Source organism: Hoplias malabaricus, chromosome 4, assembly GCF_029633855.1.
Source record: "Hoplias malabaricus isolate fHopMal1 chromosome 4, fHopMal1.hap1, whole genome shotgun sequence".
Lineage (NCBI taxonomy): Eukaryota > Metazoa > Chordata > Actinopteri > Characiformes > Erythrinidae > Hoplias > Hoplias malabaricus.
In genome coordinates this window covers 69565486-69588238 of record NC_089803.1, presented here as the reverse complement: position 1 = coordinate 69588238, position 22753 = coordinate 69565486, and the positions used below count along the sequence as shown (strand labels likewise).

The window sequence follows — 22753 nt, the reverse complement described above, 5'->3', positions numbered from 1 at the left end:
CCTACGGACACTTTTGAGTCTCCAATCCGCCTACCAACGTGTGTTTTTGGACTGTGGGAGGAAACCGGAGCACCCGGAGGAAACCCACGCAGACACAGGGAGAACACACCACACTCCTCACAGACAGTCACCCGGAGGAAACCCACGCAGACACAGGGAGAACACACCACACTCCTCACAGACAGTCACCTGGAGGAAACCCACGCAGACACAGGGAGAACACACCACACTCCTCACAGACAGTCACCCGGAGGAAACCCACGCAGTCACAGGGAGAACACACCACACTCCTCACAGACAGTCACCCGGAGCTGGAATCGAACCCACAACCTCCAGGTCCCTGGAGCTGTGTGACTGCGACACCTACCTGCTGCTCCACCGTCTCGCCCTCACACTGAAATCATGGCGCGTTATTAAAAGAGGTACGAAATTGAAATCTTTTTCTCAAACGTTCCCTGTATGTCTTGGCAGCCAGGTGGCGCTATAAGTAGAGTCACTGCCAGACAGCTTCAGGTTCCTGTGATTGTGGGTTCATTACAGACCCCACAGCCTTCGGTGAAGGTAAGATTTGTGGTGTGTTCTCTCTGTGTTGGTGTGGGTTTCCTCCTGGTGTTCCAGTTTCCTCTTACAGTCCAAACACACGTGAGTGATTGGGTGAGTGTGTGAAATTGTCTACAGGTGTGTGTGTGTGTGAGCAGAATGAAGCAGTTAGTTAAATGTGTGTCTTGGCTAAGTGCTACACACACACAACTCTAATTATGTAAATACTTTTCTCTTTTATTTGAAACAAAGTTCTAACAGTCGGTACATTTACAAGTATACAGTCTATAAACAGTTTTTGGGCTGTGCTGTGTAAAAGCAGTCATCGTACCATCATTTATGCAAATCACCAGTCCATCATTTGTCTTAAACACACACAAACACTAATCATCCATAACAATAAGAACACCTGTTAGTGTCTATATTAACTCTCAGCTCCACTGGCTATGTGTTTTGCACTGGTAGAGGATCAGAAACAGCAGTACCGCTAGAGTTTTGAAACACAGTCTGCATTTATAAATATCTATATAAGACACCCGACAGAGACAGTAGCTCATCTGTTGCTGCTCAGTTTGTGTCGGTCATCTTCTAGCCCTTTATCAGTGGACACATTACAGTCTACTTCCCAAAACTATCCAGCCAATAGCGCCCTCAGTCCAGACACTGAGGGGTTTAGAAACTCCAGCAGCACTGCTGTGTCTGATGTAGAGTAGAGATAAAAATGATATACACTGTGTTCTATTTCTAAATATCAAAATCAATGCTTGCCCCTATTAAAGTGCACCACACTCCTGCTTCCCCAGAGTGGTTCTCTAATTTCGATCTCTAGTATCTATCAATTGTGGTTATATAGATTTTCTGCGTACGCCGTGAGAATCTGTCGGTCACTCGTCATGTACTGGTCACATGAGGATCGGCCTCGTCCTCTGACGACGACTCCTGCTGACCCTTTTTCTGCAACGAAGAGAAGCAAATACCGGAAAGGTAATTTTCCCCCAAAAGGGATTGAAAATCATCGTATTTTTTATGTTCGCACTTAATGAAACGAACGATGAGAACATCCTAACAACAGTGAATCAACACCTGACGTGGTCCTCATCCACATTGTGACTCTTAAGCTCTTTAGCAGCTTCACCTTTAAAGGTCTGTTAACGACCGTCTTTCTCTTGTATTCAGTGCTGCTTACCAGTTTGAGGAAATCGATGAGCTTGTAAGCATCTTCTCCAGTGGACAGGTCCATGAAGTCGCGTGGGATTCTGTAGGACAAACAGGGACTCGGCTGGACAGTCACTTCACTGGTGGTGTAGCGGAAAGCAGGTCTCTCCTGATAACAAACGATACACTCTCAAAACATCCCCGGCAAGGCAATTCTGCATCCGACATCCAACATCCAATAATACACCCTTTTTAGAGGTTTCAACCACTCTAAGGCACACCATGAACAGCAGTAGGGAGCCTCTGGGAAGGATTTAGACTACACTCGGTCATTGTCACTTTTCCACTGCACGGTACCTACTCTAACCGACTCTACACACTTTGGTCCCTGGTAGCTTTTTCAGTACCACAACCCTCAGTACCTGTAATGCTGGGCCATCCTCTGTGTTGCCAGCTGTAAGACTGTTTCCAGATGTTAACTCCTCCCAGGTGAAGAGCAGAGAGTCTGTGACTTCACCAAAAGGATTAAAGTCAATCAGCCATACACGGCCCTGTTAGAGAGAACACGCACAATACAACCATCATCATGCTCCGAGACTGTCCACTATGTACACATCCAGGCTTTTTTTTAATGGGGCATTTCCACCGCATGGTACATCCTCTGCTTTGGTCATTGGTCACTGATACCTGGAAGCGGGTTCTTGTTTAGTGGCTGTTCTCTCGTGGTTCAGAGCGAGTCGAGTAGGGACTAAACCGTGGCGTGTAAACCTTGCAGAGCGCTGATCGTCCAGAGAGAGTCGTCATTCTACGCCACGCAACGCAGACGACCAGCACCAACTCTCCATCTGTAAAATCTCCAGCTGCAGCAGAGATCACGTTTGTTTTTATCCGACTCACGACGGCAGCTCGTAAAATGACGCCGTGGTCTTTTGAAGAGGTTCAAACGCTCCTTGGCTGCATTTGTTTTAGTTTTCAAAGACCTCTGTTCCCATTAGGAGGGAGGGGATGTCTGAGTAGAGTAGTTACCATGCGGTGGAAAAGCAGCATAAATATACTCAACCTTTCCCAACATCCGTATCCTTTATATACTCACCATGCTGTCTCTGTAAACGTCCAAGACGACTGGAAAAAGAAATAACAAACAAAAGAATCACAGTTTTGCCATAGCTACAACTCTTTAATGATGCTGATGATCTATAGTCCAACAAAGGTCACTCACAGTCCTCATCAGGGAACTGGTGCTGAATGTTGTCCCTGAAGAACTGCAGGACGGAGGCCGAAATGCTCTCTTCTTGTTTGGAGATGTGCTGATAGTGCTGGGTGTAGTCCCTCTGAGAGATCCCTATCAACACAAGCCAACCTCAGACACGGTGCAGACTAAAACATCTGGGCCTGGGTACTGTTCAAACACGTTCAATACCTTAATCAATACCATTACACTGAGATCAATACTGGTCTCTGCACAATGCTTTTCGCCATACCCTCTGTCTATTTTAAATACAAACAAGGTGGGTACATAAGCCCTGTCCCATTACTCCATTACTGGCGATTACAGCATTGCCTTTGTTTACATCGTGCTGTTTGGGCGGTGGTGCCCAGCTCTGGTCCCTTGGGGGGGGGGTTTGTTTCCCTCCGGGTGACTGTCTGTGAGGAGTGTGGTGTGTTCTCTCTGTGTCTGCGTGGGTTTCCTCCGGGTGACTGTCTGTGAGGAGTGTGGTGTGTTCTCTCTGTGTCTGCATGGGTTTCCTCCGGGTGACTATCTGTGAGGAGTGTGGTGTGTTCTCCCTGTGTCTGTGTGGGTTTCCTCTGGGTGCTCCGGTTTCCTCCCACAGTCCAAAAACACACATTGGTAGGTGGATTGGTGACTCAAAAGTGTCCGAAGGTGTGAGTGTGTGAGTGAATGTGTCACAGTCGTTTCCTGTGAAAGCCACAGTCTAGCAACAGGCGACATGTCACTACTTCATGTAAATGAGTTACGAAGCAGATACGTGACTGAATGAAATGACTGGCTCCAACAATTTCTCTGAATAAATACAAAGATGCACGTAGTGAGGGCCTGTGACGATTGGCCCTGAACCCGCCCTCCAGAAACGAAGGGGGCAACTTTTCACATTCTAGAGTGAGTGTGCCCCTGATAGAGCATTACCACCCAAAGTACCCCTCCTATTTCTGAGCATTTTACAAAGTTGGAACTAGGTGTGGTTATTTTTTTTAAGGAACAATAGCTAATATTTGTACCTTCAAATAACAGCTTCAAAATCATTGTGATGCTCCATTGACCTGTAATAGGGAGAATATAGCCTCATTGTTGCTACTCTGGGCTCAGTCCTGTGGAAACTGCACTATGTAACCTTTGAAGGAGGGTAGGAAACCAGCCTCCCTCTACCTTCATTTCAGGACAGTGCTGTACAAGTGAGTTACACTCTGACCTAGTGTTCCTTTAAACAAATCAGCCATCAAACAACTAAATTATACAAAAACAAAGCCAGCCATTTTTGCTAACAGGCCTCAGTTAGCCTTCATATATTTTTGTTCTGATTAACTATTGTGAATGTAGCTAACAAAGTGTGACAAGATGATTATGGAGCTCTGCGATCATACACTCATCATTCGAGTGGAAGTCATGTGTGAATGTCCTACCTATAAGCTTGTTCTCTTTAACAAAGCAGCGGAACTCCCCTCCAGGAATGAGCTCGCTCCATTTCCTCAGCACTAGCTGGAAAAGAGCAGACAAATCTCACTGTGACTGAATCTGATAAAGAAAATCAGACCTTGTAAAACAATGTAAAGGAAACGTTTTATACTGAAACCACAAGCTTCGATACAGGTGTCAAATAACTGAGTACGATTCCTGCATGCCTAGACCCAGGGAGAGTCTGAAAATGTCATAAACATCATCTGCTGAGGCTGGACTGTGAATGCATGCCTCAATCATGATTCGGTTATGGAAACCTTCATGTCCATACCCTGCCCTGTAAGGCTCTGATTCATGAGACACGAAGGGCAGTAAGAGTAATGCATTGGGGCAGCCGTGGCCTGGTGGTGAACTAGTGTGTGCGTGTCTATACAGCCCCTAGTGCACTAGTGTGTGTGTCTATACAGCCCCTAGTGCACTAGTGTGTGTGTCTATACAGCCCCTAGTGCACTAGTGTGTGTGTCTATACAGCCCCTAGTGCACTAGTGTGTGTGTGTCTATACAGCCCCTAGTGCACTAGTGTGTGTGTGTCTATACAGCCCCTAGTGCACTAGTGTGTGTGTGTGTGTGTGTGTGTATATACAGCCCCTAGTGCACTAGTGTGTGTGTGTATATACAGCCCCTAGTGCACTCGAGTGTGTGTGTGTAGCCCACAGGAACCCGTTCTAGGAAACAGTCTTCCTTACGTGTGCTCATTTAAATTACACATGCTCTACTGGCCTCTAGTGGACAATAAACGAACTGCAGTTTTATTCGAATTTATGATCAAGAGAAAGACCATTCAAATAATGACATCATTATTCTGTAGTCTTTACTTAAATTAGCTAAATTAATATTTTATTATTCCTATATTTACTTTTTAATGACTCATGAACAGAAAGATACACTTTCACTCTCTCTCTCCTTAACTTTTAGGGGATTTCAGTTGAATAAAATGACGGTTGTAATTGTTAATACTATGCCACAGTTACCGTGAGAATGAGAGAATGCTTGAACATTCTCTTGCTTTAAAACATATATGTAACTTATTGGTAAAGCCAGTATATATATATATTACAGAGTGAACGGTAATCCAGTGTGTGTATGAGACTGTACTCCACCTCATAGTTTATAACTGGGTCTGGGGAGTCATCACTGCACTGGAGGAACCTGCCAAAAAAAAAAAAAAGAAGGCATCACACGACATCAATCAAACCCTGTACTCAAAGACATGGACAGTGGAGAAATATCCCCCAAACAATCTCCATCCTGAGACAACTGGTGATTTCACTTACGGCTGAGTCAGGTCGTGTGTGACGAAGTCTGAGCTTTTAAAGAGAAGGAAGATGTCACTGAGACTCTGACACTGCAATGAGCTATTCAAGGCAATCCAGTTAGCGTCCTACAGCCGAGGAACAGGGGAAGAAACAGGAAGATGTGAAAGTTTAAGGGTGAAATGCATTCAGATCGTCTGAGGGGAAAGTGTTGCAATCAAAAAGCTTTGCTGTGAGGTAAGATGATAACTGATGTGCTTACTCGGGGTGCGCTCCAGTTCAGTTTGGGAAAGACTCGGCCACCCAGCGTGTTTATTGCTTCCTGCACTTTGGAATTAAATTCTGGGAATTCTGGGGCCTGAAAAGAAGTAAAGACAGATGCTCAGTTAGTACAGGACTGATCTTCACTGCTCAGAAAAGTAGAACCTGCTCCTGAATGGCAGCAGTCTAAGCTTTAACCCGATCCTCTGAATATCTCAAGTCTAAAACCCAGGAGATGCCAAGGTCGGGAGCTCAAGAGAGCACAATTTGCCTTGGATCCAACTCTCTCTCAATCACTGCCTATGGTGCTAGCCACACAGGCAGCTGATGTGACAGATCTGGGCAGTTTACATTCTCCTCAGAAACAATAAACTGTTCGGTTGTGTTGCCTCAAGGGCAATCCTGACCAATTATGCACATGTTTACGATTGGCCTTGCTCTCTGGAAGGGTAGGACAACCAGCACTAGCAAGCAATAGTGGCTGTCAGTTTATGAGACAGATCTGGGCAGTTTGCCTTCTACCCTGGTGCATTCAGTAGCATTGCATTAGCAACAGCTGTATGAAAAGGATTGGCGGTGAGCTTCATTTATGTCATTCGCCCCCAACTTCCTGAGGCTTTGGACACTGTGGATGACTCGCTGAGAGGTGGAACTGGAGATGATGGGTAATATTTGTAAAAACCCAAGGATAAACATCATTTTAAAATAAGAATTAATTTTATCTACATTCATTTATTAATAATAAGCTTGGGGTTTAACCAATTAAAATATTATTGTTGATTTACAAACAAAAGCAACACATGGCATGATTGTGTGACATAATTTAGGTCATTACGAATAAAGGCCTTTCAACATAATACAACGTTAACACTCACCGTGACGACTGTTGTTGTCTCATCATCAGACCACTGGAAAAAGCAAGTATTCATGACATTAGAAGAAAAACATTTAAGCATCTGAGTTACACATGAGACAGGGCCTTGCCTCTTGATTGCTCAAGGTTCATTTCCTGCTTCTTCTGAGTGAACTCCTTATTCAGTGTCAACAGATAAGAAATCAACCAATCACCTACCTGTACATCATCCTCTCCTTCTGAGTCACTGTGGTTCGTCTGTGAACACTGGTGGCTGTTTTCAGTGCTGGGAACGATATCAACTGGTTAATCATCTCGACAAATGACAACATAATAAACTGTCAGCTACAGGCTCCATATGAAAAGCTCCCACCTTCCTGAAACCACAAGTGTCCCATCGTCCAAAAGGTAATCAATTACATTCTGAGGCAGAGGGAGAATCAAGCTGTAACAAAAAAGAAAAAGAGCCACCAGTTAAAGGGCCCATTCCACTGGTTTTCAAAATGTCTACCTCTAATCACTGAGCTGTGGACACACAAATCAAGAGCGGTTTAATATGAAACGGTTCGCTGTGAAGACACAGACCCCAACACAGACTTCTTTACAGTAGTGGTGATAGGAACCAGGAGTCACAATCTCTATAAGACTAATTCAGCCTGTGTGTTTCCTATCCATCACCATGCAGCTGCCGTCACTGTCCCAAGAAAGGCATGTATCTCCAGTATAGTAACTGTAGGAAGTTACAGTGTAGGAAGACACGTCCAGGCTGTGCCTCTGACATAGAGCATGCTTTAGACTCCATGAATGTCTCTGCATTATCCATGATGTCGGCCAAGTGTTTACAAAGAACATCTGTGACTGCACCAGCCGAGGATTGTGTGGAATGTATGTACTATGTATGTTACCTTTGAGTGTTGGTGGCTTTCATTTTAATTCATTTTAACAAGTATCAATACTTTGAGGTGCGTATATATCACTCTACGTGTTTAGAAAGGCTCAGGTGTGAAGAAGGTTGGACCTCCCCTTTAAATATACATTAAAATGATCAGACGTGCGGCACGGTGGCGCAGCAGGTAGGTGTCGCAGTCACACAGCTCCAGGGGCCTGGAGGTTGTGGGTTCGATTCCCGCTCCGGGTGACTGTCTGTGAGGAGTGTGGTGTGTTCTCCCTGTGTCTGCGTGGGTTTCCTCCGGGTGACTGTCTGTGAGGAGTGTGGTGTATTCTCCACGTGTCTGTGTGGGTTTCCTCCGGGTGACTGTCTGTGAGGAGTGTGGTGTATTCTCCCTGTGTCTGCCTGGGTTTCCTCCGGGTGACTGTCTGTGAGGAGTGTGATGTGTTCTCCCTGTGTCTGCCTGGGTTTCCTCCGGGTGACTGTCTGTGAGGAGTGTGGTGTGTTCTCCCCGTGTCTGCGTGGGTTTCCTCCGGGTGACTGTCTGTGAGGAGTGTGGTGTATTCTCCATGTGTCTGCGTGGGTTTCCTCCGGGTGGCTGTCTGTGAGGAGTGTGGTGTGTTCTCCCCGTGTCTGCGTGGGTTTCCTCCGGGTGACTGTCTGTGAGGAGTGTGGTGTGTTCTCCCCGTGTCTGCGTGGGTTTCCTCCGGGTGACTGTCTGTGAGGAGTGTGGTGTGTTCTCCCTGTGTCTGCGTGGGTTTCCTCCAGGTGACTGTCTGTGAGGAGTGTGGTGTGTTCTCCCTGTGTCTGCGTGGGTTTCCTCCGGGTGACTGTCTGTGAGGAGTGTGGTGTGTTCTCTCTGTGTCTGCCTGGGTTTCCTCCAGGTGCTCCAGTTTCCTCCCACAATCTAACTCAAACGTGTCCGTAGGTGTGAGTGAATGTGTGTGTGTGTGTTGCCCTGTGAAGGACTGGCGCCCCCTCCAGGGTGTATTCCTGCCTTGTGCCTAATGATTCCAGGTAGGCTCTGGACTCACCGCGACCCTGAACTAGATAAGGGTTACAGATAATGAATGACTTGTCAGACGTCTGGTTCTGACTCTGGTAAAAGTCTGACTCTGTATGTTTATCTACAAGGAAGCGTTGCTCATCAAACCTCTCTGGAGGACTTTTTTTTAACTTCTTAAACATTTAATTTAAATTAAATTTGAAAAGAAAAAAACTGAAGTAAAATTAGAATAATTAAAACGAATTTTCCACAACAAAGCTGCCACTTTTCATGCGCTGGCGAGTTTGAGCCAGTTAGCTTCGTTCCCAAGCAGAAAAAACAAAGCCTTAACTACCGTATAAACACAGCGGTCTTACCTTTTAATGGTGTGTTTCTTAAATAAAGGATACCACACAGAAAACTGACAGTTCACCACTTGATCTTTCTTCATCCCTGCTCTCACACACACCGCGGCGTCCACAGACTGCAGCCAGAAACACAGCCACACACACACGGTTCCTACCGCCCCAGGGGCGCTGCTAGTGTTGTTTTAAATAAAGAGAAACAACACACCCGTCGGTTCACATGTCAACTACAGGGAATTAGTCCTAGAATAATTTTTGAACTTTATATTTAGGGAAAGAATAAACGGTTTATAACCGATACTTTGATTTCAAACAATTTGAGAGTCGAGTTTGAGTCGACTCCCAGGATTCAGATTCGATTCCACACACCGTGTAACGTATTCTGAGTGCCTTGCTAAATATGATAACCCTGCAGGTGACCACTTTATAATACATTTAACGGTGAGAAGGACTTAAAAGTGGGATAAATATATTTAATAATGAACTGAGATTTAACAAAGCGAGGAGAATAAGATATTTAAACGTAAAAGGGCATTAAGACTTACTGCGCATGCTCAGATCCAAAATTTCTAACGGTTTCCTGTTCTTTATGATAATTTTTTTCCCTCAGGTTCATGTTATCATTTTAGCTTTTTGTTCTATTTGATCGAGTGTTCCAAAGCCGTACGTGCTAAATTAATTATTAAATCATTATAAAATTTATTATCACCCCAATTACTTTATCTTTACTGTCATACTGAGATTTCAGTTATGCATTTCTACTGCTTATCACCATATTTGGAACATTTTCTGACATGGTTCTTTTATCTCATCTTAATATCCTACCTACTGTTTTATTTAGGTGGCTGTACTTAGATATAAAAGTACACTATGTTAGCACAACACACAATATTTAATGGATAGAACCAATAAAGTCACGTACGAGAATGGAGAAGATATTTAAATATGTCGTTCTCACTTTTTAAGAATTCCACATGCCTTTAGTTTGAAGGTATTGCTTTTTAGAACCATTCTGTGGAATCGATTCTTAGAATTCTTGGAATATGCTTTATGAATTGCCGTTATGAAGAGTCAGATTCGGAGTCGGCTCCGGGTGATTCGGTTGATGAGGGGAGAGTTTATGGCGAGACACAGGAGGCGGACGCTGGGACTGAGCGGTGAGACATGTGAGTGACTGACAGAGCTGCTTTCGTTACTCTCTATATTTACTTCATAATGCACAGTTTTAATGTACTTTAACATTTGGCATTTTGTAGTGTTGTAGACTGAACGGTTTTACTTCCACCAGTTTTGTGCGGAAAGGATTTGTTTCGCTTAAGAACGGAGTTTAACCCCCTTTTTTTTAACTCTTCACAATACCAAATTGACTGAACTTACTGTGGGGAAGGCTTAAAGTTGCAGTACGTAAGATTTTCTTTTTAAAATAAATGTATCAATGTGTCAAATGGGGTAAATGTAGTGTCCTGCTGCTGTGAGTCACCCTTTAAAGCCTGAAATAGTCACTCAAAATTGGACCACGTCAGACATCTTTATTGTCTGGCTCCAGGAGCTGGTCACCTCTGTAAAATTGCAGGAGCATGACTCCCAGTGGTGCTCTAAATGCCTGCCCCAGGAGTCATTGGGTGCAAGGCAGGAGCATACCTTGGACAGGGCATCAGTCCATGGATCACCTGGAGGAAACCCATGCAGACACAAGGAGAACACGCCTAACTCCTGAAGGACAGTGACGGGCATCGAGGTTTGAATCCAGGGCCCAAAAGGTGTAAAAGAACGCTTGTTTGTGAAATAATTCCCAATTTTTGACTCGTTCAGATTATTTTTCATGATATTTTCAATAATGACACACAGCTAATTCCATAACTGAGGAATTAACTAAATGTTCTTCCACACGTATCATGCAATGATTTATTTCCACCTGAAAGGTCACCAACTCCCCAAACGTGCCAAATATTCATTGCAAGGGCTGACCCCCTCACTGCCGTTCGCACTTCTCTCCTAACAACAACTCTGATCTGTGTTCAGATTTAGCGGTGTGTTTGCTGTGTCCAAATTCAGAGGATGAGCTGTCCAAAGAAAGACACCGTAGAGCCGCATGTCGTCAAAGAGGAGGTAATTTTAAATTAATATTGAACTTATTAATATCAGGATAAACAGACTCCGCCTCCACTAGGGTTTGTTGTCTAACTGTGTGAGAAATATTAAAAACGACACAGTCAACACAATATGTTTGGTTCTACAAGGTGTTGTAAGTGGGTTAAGAGGGTTCAAGGTGAGCATAGGCCCTGGGGTGGGGGTAGGTATATGGCCTGTTAAGGTGGACCCAGGTGGGCTGCCCATAATTTAAAGTGATGATGTGTTTTCAGATGGGCTGCCCATGTCAGCCCTATATTTAACCCATCCTGGCTCCACCAGTGACTGTGAAGGGCATTCATATGTGGGGCCAACATTTACCACACGGACAAAACTAGCCATGTAACTAGCCAGGGGAGCCCACCCAGCTAGGCTCCCCATTTGCCCCACATGGGCGTGTAGGCAGGGAAAACTTTGTTGTCAAGTATGTCGTAGCTTTGTTATTAAATGTGTTACTGCCTGCAGGTCATAGCAGCTGGGAAATGGGTCAAACTTGAGAAGACAACTTATGTGGATCCGTCTGGAAGTACCAGGTATTTATCACCCTGTGCTTGGTAGGTAGTTGTAAGTGTAGGTTGTTTGTCTAGGAACCAAAATTGTTTTTAATGCATGACTACAGCACTGTACTCTGGGATTATGATTCAAATTTAATTCAATTAAAGTAATTCCCAATCTAGTTTCTAAAGTAGAAGTACAGAAGGGAAAGCTCAAGCGCCACTGAAGTACAGAGCAATGACTAGAAGTTCTTACCACATCCAGCATCTATCAGCAGAAGAGTTTAAGTTTATCTCTGTTCTTCTGTTTTTGGATCCTTTTGTATCAATGAAAATGATAAAGGTCCAAAGTCAGAAGTGCGCAATCCCAGAGAAGTACGGCAACAGCAGAAAGAGCCAAATCACATGAAATGAAGTAACTGAGTATGAACAGAGAAAAAGTAACTGAGAAATAAATAAAGGCTTCATTACTCTTTAAAGGCTAAGCACCACTGAATATTTCACATTATTGTAGTTACTGACAGATATAAGTATGAATTAAAATTAAAATAGCAGCTTAATTTGCTTTAAAACTGACAATTTTATTAAATTGACGGAAAAACCCGAGCTCGCTACGGAAATTCTCGAACGCGACCGTGACGTCACTGGTGGACAACAGCTGAACAACGCCGCGGTAAAACACCGTTATGACTGACTGTTATGACAGTATCTAGCTAAATAACCAACATTATTCATGACAATAGCCTAGCAATAAGCTAAACTCAAATGTAGAGGTACCGTTATTCTTGTAAATGTGATCGAAGTCGAACTCGAATTCATCCGACACTATAAACCTCCGTAATGCAGCTACGTAGCCGAGTATAATCTGAGCCACAGAGTTTAGCGAGTCAAGCTAACGTTAACTAACACCAACTAAAACAGGCGAAGTGAGTGTCCTTACCCTGTTTACCTCCATGTTACAGAGGCTCTTGAACACCTTTCGTTGGTGTCCTTACATGCCCATATTGTTGGAAAAGCGCCAGTGAAATGAGCTACAGATAACGGAGTGAGCGGATGGTCCTTTCCAAAGTGCCCATTTAAAGTTGACAAATTTAGTCCATTTTCTGGATATTTTGGGATCTTTGGGCCATTTGTTCACAGATGTCCCACTGTACATTGAATGATTGCAGCCAAAAACAACACACCTTTTCGTCATTTTGCATTAAATTAAGTGCAGCTTCTAGAGTTGTTGTCCACCATCTACGTCACAGGCAAGACGCCTATTAGAGTTTCCCAACACCGTTGGGGGGGGGGGACCAACGGTCTTTTAAACCTTATTCCTTCAATTAGTAAGAAATAACATGTTTTCTGACTCTCAATAAACACAAGTAAGGAAATCAACCACTGTATTTATTTGTTTAACACTTTCATAGAGCTGCTGCTTAGCCTTTAATGTATTGTAGAAGTAGACTTGTGATTTGAAACTTTATATACATATTTACCGGAGTAAAAATCATTAGTAACTGCCCAAATCTGACATTTCTCCACCTTTCCTTATCCATTAGGATGAAACTGATGAGCGTTTTTCAATCCCACATTTATTAGTTTAACCATCATTATTTACATTGTATGATATTCTATTATTAATTACTGTTTAGTCTTTCTTTTATGTGTGTATATATATATATATATATATATATATATATATATATATATATATATATATGCACATTTAACCTCATCCATAAAGACCAGCGTTGTATATGAATCTCAAAATTCAAAATATAAGTCCTTTGCAACTTCCAGCTTATTTAGCATTAAATGGAATAATGCTCTGACACATTTAATGATATGCTGTGGAGTGTGAGACATCAACTACACAGAGCTGTGTTCAACAGCTGTTAAAATGTGGTTTGGAGTGGGGTGAAATCAAATGAGTGTCTGTGTTTACTGGGGACTGAATGGTCCTTTATAAATCTTTAGTATTATTTACACACTAAAGAAAAAGAAAAGACATCCTTTATTTTATATATGTTCTTAGTACTTTGTCCTTTATTAATTCAGTATTATTTTACTGATGTGAGTTTGGGTAGATTTTGGGTTGCTTCACAATCTGACAGCGCTTTTCCACCAAAAGAACTCTGGTTTTCAAACCGGTTCCGTTACTGATTCTTGGAAGCTTGGTTATTTCCAGTGAAGCGGCCCGCGTTTCTACACATTTAGAGGGAACCAGGAATACATCATCAGAAGGAGGTGGAATAGCGGCTGAATGATGCATCAGCGCTAAAGATAAACTGTTAGAGTCGTGACAGGGTCATTGTTTATTCGTTGTTTACCGTGAAGTCAGATCAGAGTGAGATATAACACTGTGTAAATGTTGTTCAGAGTTCAGAGGCGTACCGCTGAGCTCGTGAACAGTGGAGAAACGTAACCAAGAGCCGCGGCTCTGACCAACGCGCATGGTGTCATGCCAAACACAGCCCCAGAAACACACACAAACAGAGCGTGTTCCTGTTTTATTTCCTATTATTCATTTAAATGAAACGTAAATGACCCCATCCAGCTCCACTCTGTGATAACGCTCTGTTTGAAGCTCTGAGCTCTTTCTTGAGTTAGTAAACCTCGACACGCACACGGATGACGTCACGGTTCGCGCTGAAAAACCTGACAAACTTTTCTGGTTTGTGAACCAGTTTATGTTGGTGAAAACACACTGAATGCGCAAAATGATTTCTTGTTGTTGGAAAAGCGCTATGAGAATGACTCTGGAATTTTAACAGTGGCTTTTTAAACTCTATGCCTCCAGAACATGGGAGACAGCAAAGAGAACAACAAGACCATCCCACACTGCAGCAGATGGTGCGTGCCTACATCTTCCCCAACACTTGTTGTAGATTTGTGTGGCCTGCTTGTGACTTTTTTTTTTTCCTCTAAAGGTGTGGGGATTATAGCCTTACTGAAGAGGACGCTGCATAAAGACTGTGTTGTCTTGGTGAAGCAGTTCAGGCCACCAATGGGATGTCATACTTTGGAGTTTCCTGCAGGTATGATAAAAAACGTACACACACCAATCAGCAATAACACTGCAATTTAAAGTGTATTTGTGCTGTAAACAGTAACTGGATGTAACCATGATGTAAACAGGATATGTGTAAACAGTACACTCATTTTCAGTCCATTAAACCTGTGTGAGCTTTTTCAGTCCAGTCTCAGTCTCTAGATGTTCAGGAGTCTGATAGCATGTGGAGAGAAGGTGTTTCACCCTGTTCTTTAGCTCAGGACCACCACAGAGCAGGTATGATTTGGCTACTGGATCTTTCTCACTACACTGATGAAAACATCCAGGCAACAGCGTCCTGAGGGCATCTACAGGGTGGACCGTTGAGGTAGATGTCTCTAACAGAGTGGATTATGCGTGTGCACAGTGTTTAAAAACTCCATAAGCACTGCTGTGTCTGATCCACTCTACACCAGCACAACACACACTAACACACCACCACCATGTCAGTGTCACTGCAGCGCTGAGAATGATCCACCACTCAGGGGTCCTGAGCGCTGAAGAACAGGGTGAAAGAGGAAACAAAGTATGCAGAGCTTTGAAGGAACTACAGTGTGTAATTGTAGAACTACAAAGTGATTATACACAGTCAAATTTTATTAAAATTGTATATAAAGTAGGTCCTCTATCAACCAGGAAAAAACTCACATCTTAAGAAAAATAGCTCATAATTTAGGACAATACTGAAGACATTTGGTTTTGTGTCTCTGCATGGTTCCAGGGCTGATTGATGATAACGAGAGCGCTGAGAGTGCTGCATTGAGAGAGCTGAAGGAAGAGACAGGTTACAAGGGAGAAGTTGTGGGAGTCACTCCAGGTATCCAGACTCTGATAGAGAATACGTTATGCTTCTAGTTAAAGACACGATGTGTTTGGTTTCTCTTCATTTACTCATTTTTGTCTCTCTCCCTCTCTTCATCTTGCTCTGTCAGTCACATGTCTCGATCCAGGTCTCTCGAACTCTACCACACACATTGTGATGGTGAACATAAATGGGGATGACATTGAAAACATAAACCCTACGCAGCAACTGGGTGAGGCACCTCGTTTTTGCATAGAACCCAGTTTTTTTTCTTCTTCCCTAAAACGGCATGGGCAGCTGTAGCAGTCATTTGTAGAGAAAATAACCGTGGTCAATAGGTAGAATTCCTTCCCTTAGCTCAGGCACCAGACTGGCCTCAAAGTAGCCTCAAAATAGCACTGTAGCACAGGTTGAAGTGTTTGCATCTGTAACCACTCCCACGAGACTCAGAGACACAATTATGCAGTTCCCCAGGTTTCTTGGGAACTATGTAAATATATTTGGGGCAGCTGTAGCCTGGTGGTTAGGGAACTGGGCGTGCTGGATCGATCCCCAGAACCCGCAGGTCATGACTGAAGTGCCCTTAAGCAAGGCACTGCTCCCCTGGCGCCGTGGCTAAGGCTGCCCACTGTTCCGGACATGTGTGCTCACTGCCCCCTAGTGTTCACTAGTGTGTGTAAATGTGTTTCACTGCATGAGCTGGGTTAAATCTGAAGGACAGATTCCTCTATGTGCAGCACAGTGGCCAGTAAAGTGATTCTAATTCTATATTTGTTAATTTGCATATACAAATATTAATTTATCATTAATTTACTGCTTTATTTGACATATATTTCCTTTAAAATGTGTTATTTTGTGTGTGCATGTTACTAGACCAATAGAAATGTTATATAAGAGAGTTGACCAAAAGCATAATCACTCATTCCTGTGTTTTCTTTTTCTCCAATTCAGGTGACGGAGGTAAATTGTATTCTCTTCCTGATTGAATATTAATCTTCTTCTTTATGATCAGTAATGTTTAGTTCGCATAGTTTTAAAGGGCATTCCCTTGTTTTTCCAGAGTTTGTGGAAGTCATCCTTCTACCCTTAGATGAGTTTCAGAAGAAAATTAATGGTGGGTATCTAGACTCCTCCTGTTCTTCTGACGGGTCAAAATCATTACAAAATTCCTTACCAGCAGACTACTGAATATGTTAATGCCCTGATCTGCCCATTTCTCTTGTTTATAGAATTTCTGACTAAGGATAAAATTGTGGTGGACTCCAAAGTGTACATCTATGCTATGGGAATGGCCCAGGCCTTCTTCAAGCCCAATGAGCTACCTGTGCTTAAACAGTGAGGTCTGCAGTCCGCACAGCCTCATCTGTTATCTACAGCAAAGAGAGGACCATGAAAGGAAGAACATGGTTAAAAAAGACTAGCGTCGGCCGTGGACGGACTTGTGGGGTTATAACACGGTTACTGAATAATTCCTACCAATAACTAACATAGCTCGGTTGACTCTTACTTGCAGTGCACACCTTAAAAACAGATAGTGGTGACACCATTTTAAGATCATGATGGTGCATACAAAGCGGGATTTCTCAGTTTAGCTAGCTAACTTAAGCCCTGTCTTGAGGACTGTCCTTTAAGGATGTCCCTCTGTTCCTTTCCTGTTGGACTCATGTGACTTGAGACTTTAGTTATCAGGCTAAACTGGGAAATTCAGCGTATGTCAAAAAGCCATATTTCTTAGTTTAGCCAGATAAACCAAGTCTAAAGTAAAGCCTGTCCTTGACTCTGGGCTTATATTATCTGGCTAAACTTAATGGAATTGGGAATAGAATTGTGTACCCCCAGATTTGGCCAAAACGGTTGTGAAGCTGCAGGTTTATGCTGTCGTCTTCTCTCAGAAGATCAATGCATCTTTAAAGGTGGTTGTTTCTCCTGGTTTTATGTGGGATGCAGTTAATGCATGTTCAGTAGCGGTGCTGCGACCAAAGACCAAAGCACTGATTCCTCATTGTCTATTATGTTTCAAAGCCTGGAATGAGCTGATCATTCTAGTACACTCTGCACGGTTCAGCTGGTGGGGCACTAAAGGTCTCAACAAAAGGATATGTGTGCGAGTTGTATTAACTTTTATCTAATAAATTGCCTGTTTATAAGTCTGTACCACTGTCTGTTGTGTCCATTCACCCCTTTCTCTCATCGGCCAAGCTTGTTAATACACTAAAGTCATGTGGACCACTGCTCGCCCAATGTTTAAAGGGATTATTAGGGAGTGAGTTCTTCGAATAACAGCTTGTACTCTTCCAGGTGTTCAGCAGGTGCAGCAGGTAGTGGGTTCAAGTCCTGCTCCGGGTGACTGTCTGTGAGGAGTGTGGTGTGTTCTCCCTGTGTCTGCGTCGGTTTCCTCCGGGTGACTGTCTGTGAGGAGTGTGGTGTGTTCTCCCTGTGTCTGCGTGGGTTTCCTCCGGATGACTGTCTGTGAGGAGTGTGGTGTGTTCTCCCTGTGTCTGCGTCGGTTTCCTCCGGGTGACTGTCTGTGATGAGTGTGGTGTGTTCTCCCTGTGTCTCTGCGTGGGTTTCCTCCGGATGACTGTCTGTGAGTAGTGTGGTGTGTTCTCCCTGTGTCTGCGTGGGTTTCCTCCGGGTGACTGTCTGTGAGGAGTGTGGTGTGTTCTCCCTGTGTCTGCGTGGGTTTCCTCCGGGTGACTGTCTGTGAGGAGTGTGGAGTGTTCTCCCTGTGTCTGTGCGGGTTTCCTCCGGGTGACTGTCTGTGAGGAGTGTGGTGTGTTCTCCCTGTGTCTGCGTGGGTTTCCTCCGGGTGACTGTCTGTGAGGAGTGTGGAGTGTTCTCCCTGTGTCTGTGCGGGTTTCCTCCGGGTGACTGTCTGTGAGGAGTGTGGAGTGTTCTCCCTGTGTCTGCGTGGGTTTCCTCCGGGTGACTGTCTGTGAGGAGTGTGGTGTGTTCTCCCTGTGTCTGTGCGGGTTTCCTCCGGGTGACTGTCTGTGAGGAGTGTGGTGTGTTCTCCCTGTGTCTGTGTGGGTTTCCTCCGGGTGACTGTGAGGAGTGTGGTTTGTTCTCCCTGTGTCTGTATGGGTTTCCTCCGTGTGCTCCGGTTTCCTCCCATGGTCCAAAACTACACATTGGTAGGTGGATTGGCGACTCAAGTGTCCACAGGTGTGTGAGTGTGATTGAATGTATGAGTGTGTGTCACCCTGCAGAGGACTGGTGCCCCTCCAGGGTGTGTTCCTGCCGTGTGCCCAGTGATTCCGGGTAGGTTCCAGATTCCGGACCCACCGCGACCTTGAACTGGGTAATCGCTTCCAGACAATGAATGAATGAATTAATGTTGATGGGTAGTTAGCTGGATTACAGATGCCTCTCCAACCCATTCCAGAGTCCTACAATGGAGATTAATCACTCCATAGAATGAAGATCCACTGCTCCACAGCCAATCTACGTCCTCCAGCTGTACTTAAGCTTGTTGGTCATAGCCTTGTGCAACTGCTTCAGTGTGATGTATTTATGTATGATCCTCTGTGGCGATTATACAACTCAGGAATTAAACTTCTCCCTCGCTATGATGGATTTCCATCACAGACAGTCATTTGCAGTCGCTCAGTTGCATCATGCTGTTGGTGGCTTATGAGGTGCTGTTCCGATGTGTGTACTTAAAGGAACGCTATGTAGTATTTCAACCTTAAAATTCTTTCATTGTAGCCGCTTATCCAGTTCAGGGTGGTGGTTGGTCCGGAGCTTACTCGGAATCACTGGGAACAAGGTAGGATCACACCCTGCAATTGTCCTGCAGTCCTTCACAGAGCAACACAAACATACGGACAATTTTGAGCAGCCAATCCACCTACCAACATGTGTTTTTGGATCCTGGGAGGAAACCCACCCGGACATGGGGAGAACACATCAAACGCCACCGTACAGCTTCAAAATGATCGTGATACTTTACTGGCCTGTAATGGAAGAGAATGGAGCCCCTGTTTTTGCTACTCTGGGCTCAGCACTGCAGAAACTGCATTATGTTATTTCGAGGGACCCCAATTATCCTATTGAGACATCACCTGCCTTTTTATCCTCATCCTCCACTTCTGGAGTCATAGCCACTGCACCTGTAAACAGCCCTGAAACGAGTATCAGATTTAGCATAGATTCAGGCTCATGGTTTTACTGCCAAAAAAAGAGTAACATGTTTTCACGATTACAGCAAGAATTATATTGAAGAGCAGGGAATACATGTGACATGGTGCCTTAATATCATAAATCTGACTTGTTTAACAACTCCGGTTTCCCCCCAAAGCCTGAAAACACACGTTGGTAGGTGGATTGGCGACTCAAAAGTGTTCGTATGAGTGAATGTGTGTGTCTGTGTTGTCCTGTGAAGGACTGGCGCCCCCTCCAGGGTGTATTCCCGCCTTGCGCCCAATGATTCCAGGTAGGCTCTGGACCCACCGATAAGCGGTTACAGATAATGAATGAATGAATGACAGTTGCCGCTTATTGCAAACTTTTGGACACCTGCAATAACACCCTCTGCCTAATAATATGTAGTAACCCCCCTTTTTTTTTTTATATATATCCCACTACACCGCAAGTGCCATTGTAACAGGCATTAAGTGTAATTTACTTCACATCCTTGTGGTTTTAATGTTGTGGCCGATTTGTTAACGCTATATGAGACACCTGAACCAGAAATGGAGAGAGGAAACAAAAAAAGGTACACAAAGAGCTGCTGCTTTGGGAGTGCCACAGAAAGGAAGTGCAACAAGGAGCTCATTCTTCCTCCAGCGCTAGCCTCCTCAGAACAGTCAGAGTTAGCCAGCTAGCTCTCAGACGGCCCTCAGGAATGGGGCTCCTGTAGAGTCCTGAAAGCCCTCTGCTTCAAGAGAACCCTCTTTCTGCGGCTGTGTGGGGATTTACATATAATAGTGTCGCCATACTTTCTGTAAACATGTCTTTCAGAAATTCTTGAACATTAGTTTATATGCTACACTATCAGTGGCGGATGCTGGTCTTTCAAGGAGGGGAAGCTCAATTTCGGCCTACATCATAAAATGTGTGGGTTTATTTATACGTGAATTCTACCCTCCGTTCCTTTTTAAGAAAATGATCTGTGACCCTGTCGTACCAACAAGGCGTCTTTTCAGGGACTTGACTAGTGTCCTCTCAATGGCCAGCAGAGCTAGGCTGCTTAAACGGCCTTGGCCCATGTGAAGTGTGTCCGCCTGTGCTCCCACGGATCTTTACACCAAAGGATCGCTGATTCGCTCATTTCGCTGTCAATCAAAAAGGGATTCAGCCTCAGACAGATCATCCAATCATCATGCAGAAGCTGAGCGTCCGGGCCAGCCGAGGCCCCATAGACCCCCAGAGACGCTGAGCGTCCGATGGGCGGGACAAAGCCCGGCATTTATCCAATGGCTCGTCTCGTTTCGCTGCACTTCACTATTGAACTCTGTGGATGCATCCTCACTGTTTAAAGCACTGTGAAGCTGCGGGAATGATTGAGAGGAAAGCCGCGTCTTTACCGGTGATAAGAAGCTGATTCTGAACAAAAGTTGAGTGCGTTGTAGTGCATATTTATTCAGTGACATGTACACACAACAGTATATATTTGATCACTTATTTTTTTACATTTTAGGGGAAGCTGAGCTACCCTTGCAGTTTTAGAGCAATCGCCTCTGTACACTATGTGTTACTGTATTGATGCGATTGGCGCCCCCTCCAGGGTGTATTCCCACCTTGCGCCCAATGATTCCAGGTAGGCTCTGTACCCACCGACCCTGAACTGGATAAGGGTTACAGATAATGAATGAATTGATGCTCATTAATTCCAGGAGGTGGGCATTTCCTAAAAAATCTGATCTCAGAGACAAACCCAAGACTATCCAAAGTCTATGGAAGGGCTTGTAGGCCTAATTTAGATCTCTTTTGATTAATGACCCCAAACAGACCAATACTATGGGGAAGGCCACAGACTAGGAGGGGCTGGGACGTGGGATGAACTCCCAGCATGCCTTGTGTGTTCCCCTATTCTGTCTTTTAGGGGTTGCTGGGCTTTGGAGTATGGTTTTATGCTGCTTTCTTATGCTTAGGTGGGTTTTTGTGGGTCTTTGGGCTTAATGTGAAGTGAGATGTATTGGTTGTTGGGTGCTCACTGCCTTTTCACTTGCTTCCTTGTCTACACTGTGCGCTTTTAAGGGAACTACAAAATAAGGTTGCATAGCAGTATGGCTCTGCCTCGGTCCCCCATGTTTGCGTTTGGTCACAACAAAGTGACGAATAGAGCCTCCTTGCTCTCCCGTGGAGGGATTATATCTCCCGTTTATTCAGACGTTTCTGACATAACATTAAAAATGATAGTTACAAAACCTATCAGGAAATACAGCTACGATTTATTTTTGAGATTAAATCTAGAATATTTTGAGAAGAATGTCAGAATACATGTCAAGATGTTCTGACTTTATCTTTCCGTATCTAAAAGGTCTCGAGAGATATAGTCAGTATTTTCCATCAGTATTTTTGGTGGAGGGGATGGTGGGTTCTCGTTGTGAGTGGACACAGAAAAATGTAGTCAAGAACGCATTTGAGAATTTCATTCTCAAACAAATTGTTCAATGAAAAATCCAGTTGATCTGCTGTTGTCGCAATTATATTTTACGAATATAACTATGAATAAGAATGTTTAAAAAATTGTGTTGTGTGTGTGTGTGTTGAAAAATGCTGGATTACTGAAAGTGACTACAGCAAAGGGGAACTAGCTACTTATTAGTACCTTGCATTTCAGAAGAAATGTAGGTTGATGAGATTTCCACTGAGTTTATGTATGTGTGTGTGTGTGTGTAATAACTGTAATTAAAAATTCAAATATTCTCCTGCTCCTTTTTGTCATTTTACGGTAACTATTCCTTAAATTGACAACAGTCATTCATTCATTGTCTGTAAGTGCTTATCCAGTTCGGGGTCACGATGGGTCTGGAGCCTACCCGGAATCACACAATGGAAGGGGCGCTAGTCATTCACAGGGCGACACACACTCACACATTCACTCACACACTCACACCTACGGAAAATTTGAGCAGCCAATCCCCCTACCATTGTGTATTTTTGGAGTGTGGTAGGAAACCAGAGCTCCCGGAGGAAACCCACGTGGACACTGGGAGAACACACCACACTCCTCACAGACAGTCACCCAGAGGAAACCCACGCAGACACAGAGAGAACACACCACACTCCTCACAGACAGTCACCCGGAGGAAACCCACGCAGACACAGAGAGAACACACCACACTTA

At 44.1% G+C, this 22753-nt stretch overlaps 2 protein-coding genes across 3 annotated transcripts; one reads left to right on the top strand and one right to left on the bottom strand.

Annotated features, from left to right (window-relative positions):
• Positions 1–758: 758 nt before the first annotated feature.
• cdc123 (cell division cycle 123 homolog (S. cerevisiae)) lies at positions 759–9313 on the bottom strand. The gene is made up of 13 exons (XM_066668617.1): positions 9009–9313; positions 7131–7202; positions 6977–7043; positions 6780–6812; positions 5906–6001; positions 5665–5771; positions 5491–5539; positions 4336–4411; positions 2915–3037; positions 2789–2817; positions 2118–2246; positions 1727–1864; positions 759–1494 (listed from the first exon to the last, which is right to left on the bottom strand). Exons 1-13 carry the CDS (start codon positions 9080–9082, stop codon positions 1432–1434), a joined length of 1056 nt encoding a protein of 351 aa, XP_066524714.1. The 5' UTR covers positions 9083–9313; the 3' UTR covers positions 759–1431.
• A 775-nt stretch (positions 9314–10088) lies between these two features.
• nudt5 (nudix (nucleoside diphosphate linked moiety X)-type motif 5) lies at positions 10089–17623 on the top strand. Of its 2 annotated transcripts, XM_066668942.1 has the most exons (10): positions 10169–10396; positions 11019–11105; positions 11592–11659; positions 14406–14458; positions 14536–14643; positions 15379–15474; positions 15590–15691; positions 16411–16419; positions 16520–16573; positions 16689–17623. In XM_066668942.1, exons 2-10 carry the CDS (start codon positions 11055–11057, stop codon positions 16796–16798), a joined length of 651 nt encoding a protein of 216 aa, XP_066525039.1. In that variant the 5' UTR covers positions 10169–10396; positions 11019–11054; the 3' UTR covers positions 16799–17623. The 2 variants fall into 2 exon arrangements, with proteins under 2 accessions (XP_066525038.1, XP_066525039.1); XM_066668941.1 differs by lacking the exons at positions 10169–10396; positions 16411–16419; positions 16520–16573; positions 16689–17623 and adding an exon at positions 10089–10162 and having other exon boundaries at positions 15590–16372.
• Positions 17624–22753: the final 5130 nt, after the last annotated feature.